This window comes from Dipodomys ordii, unplaced genomic scaffold (assembly GCF_000151885.1).
Source record: "Dipodomys ordii isolate 6190 unplaced genomic scaffold, Dord_2.0 Scaffold132, whole genome shotgun sequence".
Classification (NCBI taxonomy): Eukaryota; Metazoa; Chordata; class Mammalia; order Rodentia; family Heteromyidae; genus Dipodomys; species Dipodomys ordii.
Genome location: NW_012267348.1, coordinates 4,655,334 through 4,674,435, shown reverse-complemented (window position 1 = coordinate 4,674,435; position 19,102 = coordinate 4,655,334). Strand labels below are relative to the sequence as shown.

The following is a 19,102-nucleotide window of genomic DNA, read 5'->3' as shown; positions in this document are numbered from 1 at the left end:
TTTTCCCTATGTGAATCTCTTTTATGTCCTTTTCTTGCTTTGTTGCACTGGCTAGCAATTCCAGAACTATACTGAAGAGGAATGGAGAGAGTAGACATCCTTGCCATGTTCCTGATTTTTGGGGAAATGGTTTTAGTTTTTTCCCATTCAGTATGATGTTGGCTGTTGCTCTGTCATGTACAGCCTTCATTAAGGAATGTTCCTTCTATTCCTAACTTCTCCAAAGCTTTTTTTTTGGTCTGTCGTGGGGCTTGAACTCTGGGCCTGGGTGCTATCCCTCAGCTCTTCAGCTCAAGGCGAGCACCCTACCACTTGAGCCACAGCACCACTTCTGGTTTTCTGAGTGGTTTACTGGAGATAAGAGTCTCATGGCCTTTCCTGCCCAGGCTAGCTTTGAACCGAGATCCTCAGATCTCAGCCTCCTGAGTAGCTAGGATTACAGGTGTGAGCTCCGAAGCTTTTAAGATAAATGGATGTTGTATCTGCCTTTGGCTCTGCTGATGTGGCGAATTAGAAATTGGTACTTTTTTTTAAAGGCACCATTTTGAAAAAGCGGTTATCTATAAACTGTAAAATGATTATGATGAGAAGATGAATGAGGTTTATTTCCTCTTAAGAAAATAACGGCATAACTGGACATTGGTGGCTCACGTCTGTAATCCTAGCTACTCAGGAGGCTGAGATCTGAGGATTGTGGTGTGGTTTGGTTCAAAGCCAGCCCAGGCAGGTAAGTCCATGAAACTCTTATCTCCAATAAAAACCACTAGAAAACCGGAAGTGGTGCTGTGGCTCAAGCCGTAGAGCGCTTGCCTTGAGCTGAAGAGCACAGGGATAGAGCCCAAGCCCAGAGTTCAAGCCCCATGACTGACCAAAAGAAAAGAAAAGAAAAGAGGAAGGGAGGGAGGAAGGGAGGGAGGGAGGGCATGGTAATTTTTTTTCTTTTTTTGGTGATACTTGGAATTGAACTCTGGGCCTAAGTGATGCCCCTTAGTATTTTCACTCAAGGCTACTGTTCTATCACTTTAGCCATAGGACATTTCCAGGTTTTGGGTTGTTAATTGGAGATAAGAGTCTTATGGAGTTTCCTGCTTGGGTTGGCTAAGAACTTTGATCCTCCTATCTTAAGTCTCCTGAGTAGCCACTGGCACACAACAAACTATACGTTTTTGTTTTTTTTTCTGTTGTTGTTTTTGATGGTCCTGAGGCTTGAACTCAGGGCCTGGATGCTGTCCCTGAGCTTGTGCTCAAGGCTAGCTTTCTACCACTTGAGCCACAGTACCACTTCTGCCTTTTCTGAGTAGTTTTCCTGGAGATTAGAGTGTTACGGACTTTCCTGCCCACAGAAACTGCAAATCTTGGACCTCAGCCTCCTGAGTAGCTAGGATTATAGGCATGAGCCACCAACACTTGGCTAAACTGCATATTTTTTAATTTTATTGTTATTATAGAGGTGATATATAGAGGGGATACAGTTATGTATGTTAGATAAAGAATATAATTCTTTATGGACAATGTCACCCCTTCCCCTCACTCTCTCCCAGGTTTTCCTTCCTGTCTCTACCCACAAGTTGAGTAGTTCATTTTCAGCGTAGTGTCTACTGCTACTATTGTTTACTTTTTCCTAAAGGTTGGCAATCTACCACTTGAGTCACACCTCCACTTCAAGCTGGTTAATTGGAAATAAGAGTCCCTGAGACATCTTTCAGGTTGGCTTTGAACTGTGATTGTCAGATGTCAGTTTCCTGAGGATTACAGATGTGAGTGGCCTTAACACTTTTCTTTTAAGGGTCTTAGAGTCAATGTTTTAGGTCTTGTAGTACAAATGGTAGCTGTTATAGCTATTCAACTCTCCTTGTAGCACAAAAGCAGACAGAGGTGACTCATAAGCAATGTGCATGCATGAGTTCCAATGTAGCCTCCTCAAAGGACCCTAAACTTTGAATTTCATGGCCTGAAATATCACTTTCCTTTTTATCCCTTGCTCCCAACACTAAACAACTGACAACCATTATTGGATTAAAGACTGTACAGAGAAAAGGCAGGACTGGCTAATCCTGATGCACAGATCTATGCCTGTGTGTAGCATGTGATGCACAAGAAACAGCTAAAACTTTCATCCTGGCCCTCAAGTAGTTAAATCACTAGTTGCAGATCCAACTGGATCTAATGAAACAAATGAATGAAACCAATTCATTCAGAGCTGGAAATGAATGAATGAAATAGATTTCATAGGCACTCTAGAAATAATTCCCCTTAGGTTTGATTCCACCACTACAGTTAAGTGTACTCATGTATTCCTATGAGATTTCAGATTTTCATATTTCTTTTTTCCCATCACATTTCAGCTTCTTGAAATATTCACACACAGAGAGAAAAAAACAACATTAAACTGCATGTTTTAAAAGCATTCTAAAATCAAATTATTTATGTCCTATTCAATTACAGGAGGACAAAGTTGAAGATAAGAGATTTGCTAAATGAAAAATGATTATTTTACATAATCCTTCCGTACACTACCTTTATAAGAACAATTAAAAAATAAAATTAAAAAAGATTACTAATGTATTATGAAAGCCAATTTAAAGGATAAAACATATTTTAAAAAATGGAAGCATTTTTCATTAAAAGAAATTTCCATATTCTGTTTGTAAAATACACATCAGCATTCAAAGAATATGACAAGTTCAAAGTATAATAGAAAAACCTAATAAACACTAACTTAAAGCTGATATAACTATATCAGTATCAGATTAACTAGACTTCAAATAAAAGGCATTACTAGCAATGTAAGGGAATACCACACAATGGTTAAAAAAAAGTCTAAGTTTTAGGCCAATATAACAATGTAAAGCAAGTTTGTTCCTATTTGCATAGTTTCAAAATATATAAAGGACACACCTGTAATCCTAACTATTCAGGAGGCTGAGATCTGAGGATCATAGTTCAAAGCCAGGAAAAGTCTGGGCAAGAAAGTCCGTGAGACTCTTATCTCCAATAAACCACCAGAAAACCAGTAGTGGCATTATGGCTCAAGTGGTAGAGTGCTAGCTAGCCTTGAGCTGAAGAGCTGAGGGACAGCGCCCAGGCCCAGAGGTCAAGCCCCATGACCAACAACAACAAAAAATATATATTGGACATAAGAGATTTTAATATACTTCATTCCATCCAGTAATTGGATAGAAATGGGTACATCAGTAAGGATAGAAAAGATTTAACAATGGTATTAACAGGCAGAGAATATGACCTAATGAAGACATGCATAGTTTTTTATCTAACAAATGACATTTTTGTAAAATTCGTAAAATTCATAGTAGCACTATTTATGAAAGGCAAAAGTGAAGATCAGATGTCCAATAACTAGAGAATAAACATGTTGACATCCATACAATACAGTAATATTCAGTCATAAAAAGAATGAGGTACTGGGGCTGGGAAGGTGGCTCAGTGGTAGAGCACTTGCCTTGCATGCTCGAGGCCCTGGGTTCGATTCCTCAGCACCGCATAAGCAAAAAGAAAAAAAAAAAAAGCTCGAAGTGGCACTGTGGCTCAAGTGGTAGAGTGCTAGCCTTGAGCTGAAAAGCTGAGGGACAGCGCCCAGGCCCAGAGTTCAGGTCCCACGACCGGACCCCCCCCAAAAAAAAGAATGAGGTACTGATACATATCAAAACATGAATGATCTTGCAATATCCTAACAGGAAAATCCACACAGAAAGTAGATAGTGGCTGCCAAAGAGTAGAGGGGGGACTAGGAAATGCCTGCTACTAAGAATGATTTTTCTTTGGGGGTTAATGAAAACATTCTGGAGTTAGATAGTGGTAATGGATACACAATTTTGTAAATAACTAAATAGATCTTAGTTCTGTATTTTAAGAATGTATGTGAATTCTATGCCATTCAAAAATATATCTTAAGATAGATAAATCTTAAAAGTAAATCTAATGACATATTCATATTGTCTTTGAAAAGAAATGTTTAACACTTTACAATAGTACATTAAGAAAACTTTAAATAATTGAAGATATGCTAAATTCACAGATTGGAATAGTTCACATCAGTATTATGTCAATTGTTCCTAATATGTTCAACAGAGACAAGGCAATGCCAACATTTTTTTTAAATGTATTGACTTAATATATTAACTGTAAAATGTGCAAGGCAGGAGCAGGAACTTCTAGCCTGAGTAAGTCCTGAGAAATCTTTTGGTTCATGATGGAGCAGACATGTTTTGTGGGTTTTTCTTGGACTGCCCAAGGCCATCTGCCTGTATTGAAAACTTTGTATGGCTTGTGAATGATGTTATAAACCCCAAATGGTCCTTGCAGAAAAAAGGTTCCCCAGCCCAGTACAGAAAAAGGCAAAGGGTAGAGTCTAGTTAAGATGTTTTCTTTATCAGATAAAGAATTGTCCAGGTGCCCGGTGGCTTATGACTGTAATCCTAGCTACTCAGGAGGCTGAGATCTAAGTATCGCAGATCCAAGAGCCTGGGCAGGAAAGTCCATGAGATTCTTATCTCCAACTAACCACCAGAAAACCAAAAGTGGTGCTGTGGCTCAAGTGGTAAAGCACTTGCCTTCAGCAGAAGAGCTCAGGGACAGCACCCAGGCCCAGAGTACAAGCCCCACTACTGACCAAAAAAAAGAAGCCACAGTAATAAACTAGTCTGAGGAACAAAAGCAGCTCCATGAAGACACAGAAATGAAGGTAGTACTGATATTGCAGACAAAAGTAGAGGATGGTTCCTATCATACCTTTTGGAAAAAAAATCTAGCTCCCAATACCACAGAAAAATTAAACCCAATTGCACTAAATGCTTATAAATTAAAAAACTATAAAGTGTTAGAAGAGACATTTCTGAAACAAGACACAAAAGTAAATATCATGAGAATGATAAATTTAATTTTACTAAAATAAAAAAAAGTCTGTTCATCAATAAAAATACCATAAAATAGAGGTGGGGGTTTAGCTCAGTGGTATAATGTATGCTTAGTGCTTGAGGCCCTCGATTCAATCCCTAGCACTCAAGAAAAAAAGACATAAGATAGATAAAGAGTGAGGAAGAAAGCTGAGCAAGAGCAAGAAGCTCAAATTTCAAGCCCCATTACAAAAAAATTAAAAGTTGGGTGCCAGTAGCTCACACCTATAATGCTAACTACTCTATTCAGGAGACTGAGATATGAAGATCATGGTTCAAAGCATCCAGAGCAGAAAAATCTCCAATTAACCAGCAAAAAATTGGAACCGGAGTAGTGGCTCAAATGCTAAACCATTAACTATGAGCAAGAGAATCCAAGCTCAAAGCCCTGAATTCAAGCTCCAACATAGGGAGTAGAAATGACAAACTCAAAGAGAAATCACTACTAATCACTACTATTAAAAGTTAAACAATGATCAAGGTGGATACCTTCCATTTGTGACGCATTCTTACCTTATAATAGGCCTTTGCATTGTTAAAAAGCAGCTGGAAGTCAGCAGTCAGCAGATTAACATCATCATACTCTTCCATTTTTAGTTTCTGTTGAATTTTCATCAAGTCAATGGGCTGAGAAACCACTTCATAATAGTCTGGCTGATTTCTGTTACAATTTAAATATTTTTAATGATAATAATATAAAGTACACAAAAAGTTATACTTTGAAATTTGTGGTAGCATATAGCATTCCATTTGATAGACCAAATTAGAATTTGCCATCAGATTTACTCCCATTATCAGAACTAAAAATTTAAAAAGCAAGGTACAGATGTGTTATCTTTCCACAGCATAAATTTAATGTTATAAAAACCTTTATTTAACATGTGGTGGGCTAAATATGTAAAGTTTAAAACATCAGAATTAAGCCCACATCAATGATACCTTCTGTAAATAAAGATGACTTACCTTTCCTAGAGTTCAAAAGTAGCTAATATCAGATAAAGATTTAAAGCTCATTATAAACTTCCAAAATAGATTATCTTTCTCTATTTAATGACCACAGAACTTTTTCTTGTCAAGTTCTCTCAAGTACCTATTATTAATATTTTACTCTAATATCAACTAATAAAGTTATAAAGGAAGCCAGGAGCTAGTGGATCACACCCTATAATCCTAGCTACAATCTGAGGATTGTGGTTTGAAGCCAGCCCAGGCAGGAAAGTTCATGAGACTCTTATCTCCAATAAACCATCAGAAAACTGGAAGTGGCACTGTGGTTCAAAGTGGTAGAGATCTAGCTTTGAACTGAAAAGCTGAGTAACAGTGCCCAGGCCAGTTCAATGACCGACCCCCCAAAAAACAAAAAAAACCTAAAGTGGAGTTGTGGCTCAAAGTGGTAGAGCACTAGCCTTGAGCAAAATGAACTCAGGAACAGTGCCTGGGCCAATTTCAAGCCCCACGACTGACAAAAAAAAAAAAAAAAAAAAAAGGGTACAAAAGAGAAAGGCAAATTTTTTGGCTTAAGGAATTTATCAAACATGAAAGGGTATATTAAGGGGCTAGGAAGGTGGCTCAGTGGTAGAACGTTTGCCTTGCATTCATGAGGCCCTGGGTTCAATTCCTCAGCACCACATAAGCAAAAAGAAAAAAGCCGGAAGTGGCACTGTGGCTCAAGCGGTAGAGTGCTAGCCTTGAGCTGAAGAGCTAAGGGACAGCTACCAAGCCCAGAGTTCAGGCCCCACGACTGGACCCCCCCCCAAAAAAAAAGAAAGGGTATATTCAAATGTGACCAAACTATATTTAAAAAGGTATAGAAATACTAGACTAAAAATTTAGGACAGGGTTGGGAGGTGGCAAGGTTATATTCAAATGTGACCAAACTATATTTAAAAAGGTATAGAAATACTAGACTAAAATTTAGGACAGGGCTGGGAAGGTGGCAAGGTTATATTCAAATGTGACCAAACTATATTTAAAAAGGTATAGAAATACTAGACTAAAAATTTAGGAGAGCGCTGGGAAGGTGGCTCAGTGGTAGAGTGCTTGTCTTGCATGCATGAGGCCCTGGGTTCCATTCCTCAGCACCACATAAGCAGAAAAAGACAGAAGTGGCACTGTGGCTCAAGTGGTAGAGCACTAACTAGCCTTGAGCTGAAGAGTTTAGGGACAGAGCCCAGACCCCGAGTTCAGGCCCCACAACTGACCAAAAAAAAAAAAAAAAAATTTAGCCGGGCGCTGGTGGCTCACGCCTGTATTCCTAGCTACTCAGGAGGCTGAGATCTGAGGATCATGGTTCAAAGCCAGCCTAGGCAGGAAAGTCCGTGAGACTCTTATCTCCAATAAACCACTAGAAAACCAGAAGTAGTGCTGTGGCTCAAGTGGTAGCGTGCTAGCCTCGAGCTGAAGAGCTGAGGGACAGCACTCAGGCCCAGAGTTCAGGCCCCATGACTAGTCCCCCCCCCCAAAAAAAAAATGGCCTAACAAGCTATCTTCCACCTAAGCCACATGCTGTAGAATCACTTTCTCTTCCACATTTCTTCCCTAATAAACTTTCCTATTACTTTGTTTGCTGGCACTGAAGATTCAACTTGGGGCCTCATGTTTTTGCTTGGCTTTTTTCTTCAAGATTGGTGCTCAAACACTTGAGCCACAACTCCACTTTGCGGCTTTTTTGGTGGTTAACTGAAGACAAATAAGCACAGATTTGTCAGCCTAAGCTGGTTCTGAACCAGGATTTTCAGATCTCAGCCTCCTGAACAGCAACAACTACACCAGGCATAATGCCACCAGCACCTGGCTTTCTTATCACTTTTACATTACTGCCTTGCCTGAAATCTTCTCATGCAAGATACAAGTACTCATTCTAAATTTCCAGTAATCATACTTTAAAGTTATGATTTTAATATGAACTTCTAGGAACTTACGAGGATTGAAGATTTTTACGTGTGTGTGTGTGCGCGCGCGCGCGCGCGTGCGCGCACCAGTCCTGGGACTTCAACTCAGGGGCCTAAGTGCTGTCCCTGAGCTTTTTTGCTCAAGGCTAGCACTCTACCATTTGAGCTATAGTTCCATTTCTAGCTTTTTGGTGATTAATTGGAAATAAAAGTCTCACAGGCTTTCCTGCGTATGATGGTTTTGAACTAAGATCCTCAGATCTCAGCCTCCTGGAGTAGCTAACATCACGGGTGTAAGATAATTGCACCAAGCTTATGATAGTTGTTTTTTGTTTGTTTTTGTCAGTCATGGGGCTTGAACTCTTGGGACTAAAGCTCAGGTCCTGGCTACTATCCCTGAGCTTTTTTGATCAAAGCTAGTGCTCTATCATTGAGACATTTTGGCTTTTTTGGTAGTTAACTAAAGATTAGAGTATCACAGACTTTACTGTTTGGGCTGGTTTTGAACCAGGATCCTCATATCTCAACCTTCTAAGTAGCTAGGATTACAGGCATGAGCCACCAGCACCCTTCTTTTAGTTTCTTTTAATAGTAAAGGGTATTTAAAAAGAAAAATCTGATGCTGTGCACTGGCTCTCATCTCCAATTAAGTACTCTAATCTCCAATTAATTACCAAAAAAGCCGAAGTGGAACTGTGGCTCAAGTAGTAGAGCACTAGCTTTGAATGAAAAGCTCAGGGATAACACTATGTTCAAGCTCCAAGCCCCAGGACCAACACTCACACACACACACACACACACACACACACAAGATCTGAGTACAAGATGTGACCATTTCTATTAGGATTGTTCATAATTGTCTCAATAGACAGAGCTAGAGAATTATTGTGTTTGTGTGTTTGATTATGTTTATATTTTTTGTCTTCATATATTGGAGACCTAAATTCACACCAATATTAATAATTCCAACCCAATACAAGATTCATTTTTTTGGGGGGGGTCCGGTCGTGGGGCCTGAACTCTGGGCCTAGGTGCTGTCCCTCAGCTCTTCAGCTCAAGGCTAGCACTCTACCACTTGAGCCACAGCGCCACTTCCGGCCTTTTTCTTTTTTGCTAATCTGGTGCTGAGGAATCGAACCCAGGGCCTCAGGCATGCAAGGCAAGCATTCTGCCACTGAGCCACCTTCCCAGGCCCAACAGGATTCATTTTAATCACAGGACTCATTCCAGGTTTCTATCCCTATTTATATTCTCCCTCTCAGATAATGAAAAACCTGGTTCCCATTATATTCAACATATTTACATGCGTGACTGAGGTCCTGTACATAAGCAGTTTCCTTTTGCTGTTATCTTACTTCTGGTCCATATTGCTTTCCTCATCTTTTTCAAAATCTATGTAGATCCCTACATAGACCCCCAGAACAGTCAGGTGTTGTTTTTGTTTTTCGTGTGCTAGTCCTGGGGCTTGAACTCAGGGCCCAGACACTATCCCTAAGCTTTTTTGCTCAAGGCCAGCGTGCTGCCATTTGACCCACAGTTCTACTTCCAGCTCTATAAATATTTAACAGCAGATAAGAGTGTCACAGACTTTCCCACCCAGGCTGGCTTTGAACCATGGTCTGTAGATCTAAGTCTTCTGAGTAGCTAGGATTACAGGCATAAGCCACTGGTGCCCAGGATCAGTCAGACTTTAACATCCCATAACAGATCATTGCTACCACTCTACTCCACACCCAAACAGGAGCCTTCACTTCTCTACTTAGGTCCAATAATTTGTGCCAGAGAGGTCTACTTGAACACCTTCTTAACCACGCCCAGGTTCTAACACTTCATGATGCAACAACACTACTGCTATCTATATCCCCTCTATTTCCAAGATTCTTTTCTACTCTTGACATTCCTGCTTCTGCTCAACCTCATTTAATACTTAACTGAATTCTTCAGGAAATGAAGAGAAAATAAATTTTGTTTTTAGGTACTTGTGAGTTTAAAGATCACATTATGTGTTTAGGGTTTAAGGGTACTAGAGGATAATAACAAAGATCCACCCTGGACTTCTTAGAATAAACAACTGCTAATTTGATATCCAATATGGCCCTCTTCAGGCCTCCTGGTCCGTAGTCCTTTTGCTGAGGTTGGACCTCAGTATCCTTTCAGTCTTGGAGGATTATTTGTAGACTATCAAGAATCCTGAGAAGACATGTGCCTAGAGAGAACACACTATGCCCATGGGATCTCTACTACAAGTTTCCTTCATTAACAATTTCAGAATTATCCCACATACAAAAAGATCAGGATTCCGAAATAAAATATGGTCAAAACATGAAACCTCTACTTTCAAAATGCAAAAGCACAACTGATTTCTCTATTTAAATCAAACATACCAAATAGTGTAAAAGGATTCAGGAGTAGTACCCTCTCCCCACACAAACAGAACAGCACAAATAAGTAAAAATAGTCTCTATGTTCCAGGCTTCTTTTTACATGTACATACAAACAAAGCTTAACATGAATAGGACTACATAGTACATAATCTTTCCTAACAGATTTCTCTTTCACTATAGTTAAAGGCACTCTACCATATTATGGTCACAAAACACACAAAGCACAACTTTAAAATTTTCAACCAGAGTACTGAGACACATTAGCCATGCTGTTCAGACACTGCTGGCTACTATTTACAAATTCTGAATACTTGTGCAAGTTCTCAACTGAAAAACTAAGCTAACAAATCAACTTTAAAGAACACATAGTCTGAAGCTGGGGAAGGGGGAGGGTGAATGGGCACTGGCGGCTCATGTCTATAATCCTAGCAACTCAGGAGGCTGAGATTTGACCATCACGGTTCAAAGCCAGCCCAGGCAGGAAAGACCTTGAGACTCTTTATCTCCAACAAATCACCAGAAAACCAGAAGTGGTGCTGTGGCTTAAGTGGTAGAGCACTAGCCTTGAGCTGAAGAGCTGAGGGACAGTGCCCAGGCCCAGAGTTCAAGCCCCATGACTGACAAAAAAAAAAAAAAAAAAAAGAACACATGGTCTGAGCCAGCACTGGTGGCTCACACCTGTAATCCTAGGTACTCAGAAGGTTGAGATATGAGGATCGTGGTTCAAAGCCAGCCTGGGCAAGATTCATATCTCCAATTAACTACCAGAAAACTAGAAGTGATACTGTGGCTCAAGTGGTAGAGAGCTTGCCTTAAGCTGAGGAGCTCATGAACAGGGTGTAGGCCTAGAATTTAAGCCCCACAACCGATAAAGAAAAAAAAAATACGTAGTGTGGAAGTGCATGGCATTGTGTCAGCACATGATAAAACAATAAATACAGCTTTTGTTTTATGCTTAGATTACAATGTTTAAAACCCTACTATTGATAAAGCAACTTAAATCTGGAGACAGTTACCTCATTTTAAAAACAATTCTTTGGCCAAGCACCACTGGCTCAAGCCTGTAATCCTAGCCACTGAGGAGGCTGTGATCTGAGGATCACAGTTTGAAGCCAGTCCGAAAGTCTGTAAGACTCTCATCTCCAATTAACTCCCAAAAAACTAGAAATGGAGCTGTGGCTCAAATGGCAGAGCATTAGCCTTGAGTGAAAAAGCTAAAGGATAATGCCCAGGCCCTCAAAGTTTAAGCCCAGTATAGACAACTCCCACCCCCAACCGCAAAAAGAAAGTAACAAGAGGCATCCAATTGGATAGGAAGAAGAAAAACAATACTATTTATACATGACTTGATCTTTTACATAGATAATCCTAAATATTTCACACAAACAACAAATATACACACAAAAATGTGAGAATAACTGGTATCATCAAAGCTCTAAGATATAAAATCAATACATAACTGGTTATGTTGACTTATTCTTGTTATCCCAATTACTCTGGAGGTACAGATTGGAAGGATGGTGGTTTGAGGCTAGTATAAGAAAAAAATTAGGCAAAACTCTGATTTCAACAAATAAGCCAAGAATAGTGGTATATGTCTGTAATCCAAGCAATGCAAGATCAATAGATAGGAAGACTGCAGTCCAGGCTGGGCAAAAAGATTGAGACTCTAACTGAGAAAATAACTAAAGCAGAAGGGCTGGTTGCATGGCTCAAGTAGTAGAGCACTTGCCTAGCAAGTGTGAGCGTCATCAGATCAAACTTTGCTATAGCCAAAAAAGTGAAAAGAAAATGAACATACATGAAAATGAGGTACATTTCTATATCAAAACTCTGAATAACCTAAAAAGAAAATTAAGAAAAGTCAATTTACAATTGAATAAAAAAATAAAAATACTTAGACTAAGTTAAACCATATACACTATAACTATATCAACATCTGTGAGAAAAAAAACTAAAGAAAATCCAAGAAAAGGAAAAGATATTCCATATATATGGATTAGAAGACAACAAAATGCTACTATTACCCAAAGCAGTCTATATATTCAATGCAAACCAAAATCCCCATGGTATGTTTTACAGAAACAAAAAATGCATCATAAAGCTCATACAGAATTTCAAAAGGCACTAAATACTCAAAATGGTCTTGAAATAGGACAAGGCTAAATGATTCATACTTCATTTCAAAACTTGCTATAGGTCTGGAAATGTAGCTCCTCGGTAAAGCACTTCTTAGTACACATGATGCCTTGGGTTCCACACCCAGCCCTTGCCTCAAACTAAATATAAACAGAAACATAGCTCATGTGGTAGTGTTTGCATAAAACAAGCATGAGGTCCAGGGTTCAATCCCTAGCACAAAGGGAAGGGAAGAGAAGGAAAGCAAAAAAGAACAGAGACTCACAGCTTATGAGCAATAGATTCTGACAAATGCATTTTTCTTTTACCATTTATTACTGGCAGCAGTGTGGAAAGATTGGAACTCCTGTATACTACTGATGGGAGTGTAAACCAGTATAGCCACATTTGATCATAATGTAGTACTTACACAAAGAACCAGAAGAATTACCATATAATCCAACGATCTGTAGATTTATATATATAATATATATTATATATAAAAGTTGAAAGCAGAATCTCAAATATGGATTTGCATATCAAGGCTCACAGTAGCATTATTCACAACAACAGGAATTATAAGCAACCATACAATCTATTAACAGAAGAATGTTATTTACACACACAATGGAGTATTATTCAGCTTTAAAAAAGGAAGGAAATCCTGTCACATAGCACAATATAGACTAATAATCTTGAAGGCACCATGTTAAGGGAAATAAACCAGTTATAAAAAGGTAAATTGTTCTTCTATTCATATGAAGTAGCTAAAATAGTCAAATTCATAGAAACAAGTGTGTTTGCCAGGAGCTGGGAGAAAGGGGAAATAGGAGTGCTGTTTAGTGAGTGTAATTTTAAGAAAGATGTAAAAAAGTCTAGAGGTTGTTACACAAATGTTAATATCCTTATTTTTGCACTATATAATGAAAATGACTAAGTCTAATTTATATGTTGTTCTAATTTAAAATATTTTATTTTATTTATTTTTTGTCAGTTGTGGGGCTTGAGCTCTGGGCCTGAGCACTGTCCCTGCACTCTAGCTCAAGGCGAGCGTTCTACCACTTGAGCAACAGAGCCACTTCCAGTTTTCTGGTGGTTTATCAGAAATAAGAGTCTCATGGCTTTCCTGCCTGGGCTGGCTTTGAACCATGATCCTCAAGTCTCAGCCTCCTGAGTAGCTAGGATTACAGTCATGAGCCACTGGCGCCTGGCAATATTTTAATTTTTTTTTAATTTTTCATTTTTTGGGTCCGGTCGTGGGGCCTGAACTCTGGGCCTGGGCGCTGTCCCTCAGCTCTTCAGCTCAAGGCTAGGACTCTACCACTTGAGCCACAGCGCCACTTCCGGCTTTTCTTTTTTCTGCTTATGTGGTGCTAAGGAATCGAACCCAGGGCGTCAAGCATGCAAGGCAAGCACTCTACCACTGAGCCATCTTCCCAGCCCAATATTTTAATTTTTTAAAATAAAAACCACTGTCTTTTGGCAAACAGGACTAAAATTAGACCCAGTATCATTAAAGCCATTCCTGCCAAAGGAATACTCAATTACCAAACACTTTAAACATGGACCCTGAACCAAATCTTCCCTTTGTCTTGATGTCTCTAACTCACCTTCGTTTTGGTGCCCTGATGAAGAGCTCACAGAGGAGTCTACCCTGCTCATCCTTATAGTCTCGGATGGTGTTGTAGAGTTCATGGCACACAGCAATCTATATATAGGAAAAAAGAAAAATCACTTAAAAGTTAACAGAAAGTTTCCAGGTGCTGGTGGCTCATGCCTGTAATCCTAGCTACTCAAGAGGCTGAGATCTGAAGGTCATAGTTCAACACCAGCCTGGACAGGAAAGACTGTGAGACTCTTATCTCCAATTAATTAACTACCAAAAGGCTAGAATAGAGCTGTGGCTCAAGTGGCTGAAGTGTTAAGAGGGCTAGCTTTGAGCAAAACAGCTCAGGGGCAACACCCAGGCTTTGAGTTCAAGCTCCAGGACTGATATTCCCCCCAACCCCACAAAAGATCAATACTCAATTTCAGATGGGACTTGAAGTCTGAAATATGCTGACAGGATTTCTCTTTTTTGGGGATCCAAGATGGGGATTTTAACATAGTACTTGACATTTTTACTCACTGGCTAATGCTCTATCAACTGAGCCATATCTCTAATTCCAGAACTTCTCCTTCAAAATAACTGAACTGAGTTTTTGGTATCTTTCATTAAATTTGCATTACTAGTGACTTTCTTTTAAATAAATTAGTTGATGTCATTCTCATGTTTAAAATCATTCAAAGAGCCAGTATTACACACCTGTAATCTTGGCACTCAGGAGGCTGAAGGAGGAGGATCATGAGTTGGAGGCCAGCCTGGGCTACATAGTAAGATGCTATCTCAAAATTTAAAAAAAATTAAAAAAAAATAATCTGTGGGGCTGGGAAGGTGGCTCAGTGGTAGAGTCTTGCCTTGCATGCATGAGGACCTGGGTTCCATTCCTCAGCACTGCATAAGCAGAAAAAGCCAGAAGTGGCACTGTGGCTGAAGTGGTAGAGCACTAGCCTTGAGCTGAAGAGCTGAGGGACAGCGCCCAGGCCCAGAGTTCAGGCCCCACAACTGACCAAAAAAAAAAAAAAATCATCTGTGACTAATTCTATGTACATACACACATACCATAATGAAACACCCTGATACAACTAACTGAAGCTAATAAAAAACATGAGGGAGGAAAGAATCACCCAATAGCTGTGCTTTTTAGAAAGACAAAACAAAATCTAAATTCTTTGTGTTTGTTTATATGTGCCAGTAGTAGGTCTTGAACTCAGGACCTGAACGGTTTCCCTTAGCTTTTCTGCTGAAGGCTATCATCTATCACTTAAGCCACAGCTCCACTTCTAGCTTTTTGGTGGTTAACTGGACATAAGAGGAGTCTCTCACACTTTCCTGCCTGGACTGGCTTTGAGCTGCGTTTCTCAGATCAGGCTACTGGGTACTAGGCCCAAGAATCTACTTTTTCTTTTTTTTGGTAGTGGGGCTTGAACTCAGGGTCTAGACACTGAGGCTTTTTCATTCAAGGATATCACACTATCACTTTGAGCCACAGTGCCCATTTCAACTTTTCTGATGGTTAATTGGGGATGAGAGTCTCACTGACTTTCATGCCTGGGCTGGCTTTGAACATGATCCTCAGACCTCAGCCTCCTGAGTTGCTAAGATTATAGGGATGAGCCATGGGAATCTGGCTTTGAAAACCTAAATTCTTTTTAAAAATTTACTTCTTTGTTGTTTTAAAGGTTATTTAAAGAGTTATAATTACATGAGTCAGGTAATGAGTACATTTTCTTTCATATAGTATCTTCTGTTCCCTCACTCTCTCCCAGTCCCTCCCTCCCATCTCCACCCATGAATCATATAGTTCACTTTATCAGTGTATAGTGAATTCCACTGAAGCACTTTTTCATTCACCCTTTTCTTAACATAGCCTGTGAAAGGCTGTGCACTCTGGTTGGGTGGAATATAACCATCTCCTTCTCCTTCCTGACCATTTGTTTGCAAACACAATAAAATAACCCATCTCTGAACCAACATGGCTAATGCCTTCTTAACATCACAGAGAATCTTCTAGAAGACCAAAGCCCAAATAGTCCAAATCATCCAACCTTTTCTTCATAGCTGATAGTACTTTTCTTATTAGCTGATAGTACTTTATTGTTATTTATTTACTTTTTAAAATTCTGCTTCTCCTACAATGGAATCTTGTGAAAAATGGGCTGGATATTCACAACTACATTTCAATACTATATCAGTGCTTAGCATATAACAGGTACACAACTACTGAGTGAGTACATAGCATGGTAGCACACAGATATTCTTTATTGTTTCATACTATTTTACTATTACTGTAAAACTTTGGATAATATAACTTTCCATAAGAGAAAGGCTAAGCTCATTAAGCCAAAGACAGTAGTGAAGGCTTGCATGTCAGTTGCTTCATCATGAAAGGAACAAGAAGGAAATGAGGGGTAGAAACCATGCAGCTCAAGCTACTCACAGGATCTACAGTTGGAAGATTGGAAAGTCTCCGCCTTTTCCTGCTTGGGCCTGGTGTGGGTATAGAATGGTGCCCATCATCAAAATCCCCACTGACACTGCTGGAAGGGGATGTAGCTCTTCTTCTCTTGGAACCCATGGAATCCAACTTCTTCTATAAGAAATAATTAGCCATATTCTTATATATAAACTACAACTGTCACCAAGCCCTCAGCTGGTCACCTACCACCAAAATTTCTGTTTGAGGATATTTTAATGTTCCAAAGGGAGTTAAACTAGTTATAATTCTTTTTGTCAGTCATGGGGCTTGAAATCTGAGCCTGGACGCTGTCCCTGAGCTCTTCAGCTCAAGGCAAGTGCTCTACCATTTGGGCCACAGTGCCACTTCCCGTTTACTGGTGGTTTATTGGAGATAAGAGTCTCACAGACTTTCCTGCTTTGGCTTTGAACTGCAATCCTCAGATCTCAGCCTCCTGAGTAGCTAGGATTACAGGCATGAGCCATAGGCGCCCCGCTAAACTAGCTATAATTCTTAAGGGAAAATAAAAAAGTTCCTGGACCTTTCACTTACCAAAATGCTACACTACTAATTTCGACGGGATAATTTCAACAAAATTATTTTCATTTGTGTACCACAAATACTGAATGATTCAACCACTTCTGGTCTCAAATTTACCCTAGACTAGAGTTTACCAACCCATGTATAGAGACTGTAATAGGTACACAGATACTAATCCCTAAACCTCTGGAGCAGCTAGGCAGACCTGGGAGATAAGAGTCAGCAGCCTCATCTGCTTTTTTGTGGGCCATGATATGGAAAAGATTAAAAACCACTGTCTAAGGCAAATGTGTAGTGTAAAAACAAAAGGGACAGAGGACCATAATTTTTCTACCCAAAAATTAATCCCTGAAAACAAATTTTCTCCACTCATTAAAGCAGAATCCACAAGACACTATCTCTGTGAGACACTTAATGTCCATACATAGGCAGAAATAGCAAAGCTGTGCTTTGAAAGTTCTCTAAATGCAGAATAAGTTACCTTTCAATTACATAATGTACTCTATACCCACAAATAAGTTTTAAATTGCTATAGATAATCCAGAAGACCACCTCATATATAAGCTTTTAGGTCCTGTTTGGACATTCAGAAATACATTATATTTGTTCTCAGACTTAGACTAACTGTTAAGACAATTAAAACACTATGTTTTACAAATCTATGTGTTTTGACTGTAATACTAGAAATTTAACCACTGCTACAAACGGTATACAGTAGAAGTCCTACAAAATTTAACAACAGTATTAGTTTATTGTGATTTCAAAGGTCTTTTCTAAGGCTTGAAAGCTAAAAGAAAAATGAATCCCAAATTTAGTCATCCACATTCAATATCAAGAAATTAATACGCTAGTAGCTGAATGAAAAGAAAGAGAAAAGCACTGGTTGCCAATAGCACAGAGAGAAAAGCTAGGGGTGGGGGGATCTCCAGGAATAGCTGGGCACCTGTAACCCTAGCTACTCAAGAGGCTAAGATCTGAGGACTGTGGTCTGAAACCAACCAATCAGGAAAGTGAGACTCTTATGTCCAATTAACCACCAAAAAGCCAAAAGTGGAGCTGTGGCTCAAGTGATAGAGTACTAGCACTGAGCAAAAAAGTTCAGGGAAAGCTCAGGGCCCTAGTGAGTTCAAGCCCCAGTACTGGCACCAAAAAAACCCCAAAAAACAAAAACAGAACCTACAATGATCAAGTTTCTTTTTCTTTAGGCATTGGTTTGTTATATTCTTAGTTGGACATTGGTTAAAAGCTTCTAAGAGCTTGGACCAAACATAGCTTTGTTGATTTTTGTTCTTTTCTTTGGGGCAGGGGTGAGGAAGGGGGGGTTGTCCGGGGCCTGAACCTTGGGTGCTGTTCCTGAGCTTCTTTTGCTCAAGGTCAGCACTCTACCACTTGAGTCACAGTGCCACTTCTGACTTTTCTAAGTAGTTTACTGGAGATAAGTGTCTCATGGACTTTACTGCCCAGGCTGGCTTTAAACTGCAATCCTCAAATCTCAGCCTCTCGAGTAGCTAGGATTTCAAGCACAAGCCAGGCATCTGGCTAGGTTTTTACTTTACAAAAAGCTGATAAACTAACTTCCATTCGTTATCTTAAAGAAATTAAGAAATCTTCATTACAATCTTTGACAAGGACAAAGGTGAATTTGATGAACACAGGAGGAATCTAATAAAAATTTAGGAAGGGGGAAGGGAAAAGACAAGTGTGACAGAAAAGGGTAAGGTTGTAGATTATCAGTAATTTACCAGCTTTACCAGAGCACAACCAGCACCTCGAAAAGCCAGTCTCCTCATTATGTCTGAAGGCCAAGTAAAACCAGTGAGAGAAGGTAGGACTTTAGATTCAGTGTTAATCTATTCAAAACTGAAAGAGAAGAACAAGGCACAGAAAGGAGAAATAGAAGAGATTAACAATAAATATGAATAGACAGAAAACATTCAAATAGAATTGCTAAAGAAAACAATAACAAACCAGGCATACCAGTTGTCTTTAGCACCTGACATTTCCATTTTAAAACCAAATGCTTTTTTGTATGTTTAAGACGCACTGAGGTTCCCCTTACTCACATGGAACGACTGTCAACTCCAGGAATGAAGCATGCCTGCCCAATTGCCCCCTAGTCAATAAGAGCAGAGTTCAATCACAGAGCTGGGATGAAGAGTGAACACATGTGGGAGGCTCACATGTGACACCAAGTGTTG

The 19,102-nt window shown here is 39.5% G+C and overlaps 1 protein-coding gene across 13 annotated transcripts in view; it reads right to left on the bottom strand.

Moving 5' to 3' along the window:
• Nucleotides 1-19,102, bottom strand: part of Pbrm1 (polybromo 1) — a 123,086-nt gene extending 103,984 nt beyond the window's left edge. For 10 of the 13 annotated variants that reach the window (XM_013030760.1, XM_013030767.1, XM_013030769.1 and 7 more), the window contains exons 1-5: nt 18,968-19,102; nt 18,647-18,764; nt 16,347-16,499; nt 13,917-14,014; nt 5,427-5,574 (exon numbers count right to left, since the gene is read on the bottom strand). In XM_013030760.1, coding sequence (XP_012886214.1) covers nt 5,427-5,574; nt 13,917-14,014; nt 16,347-16,499; nt 18,647-18,694 — 447 coding nt within the window. In that variant the 5' untranslated portion in view covers nt 18,695-18,764; nt 18,968-19,102. The remainder of the gene's footprint in view (nt 1-5,426; nt 5,575-13,916; nt 14,015-16,346; nt 16,500-18,646; nt 18,765-18,967) is intronic. The other 3 variants (XM_013030762.1, XM_013030764.1, XM_013030768.1) reach the window with 1 other exon arrangement.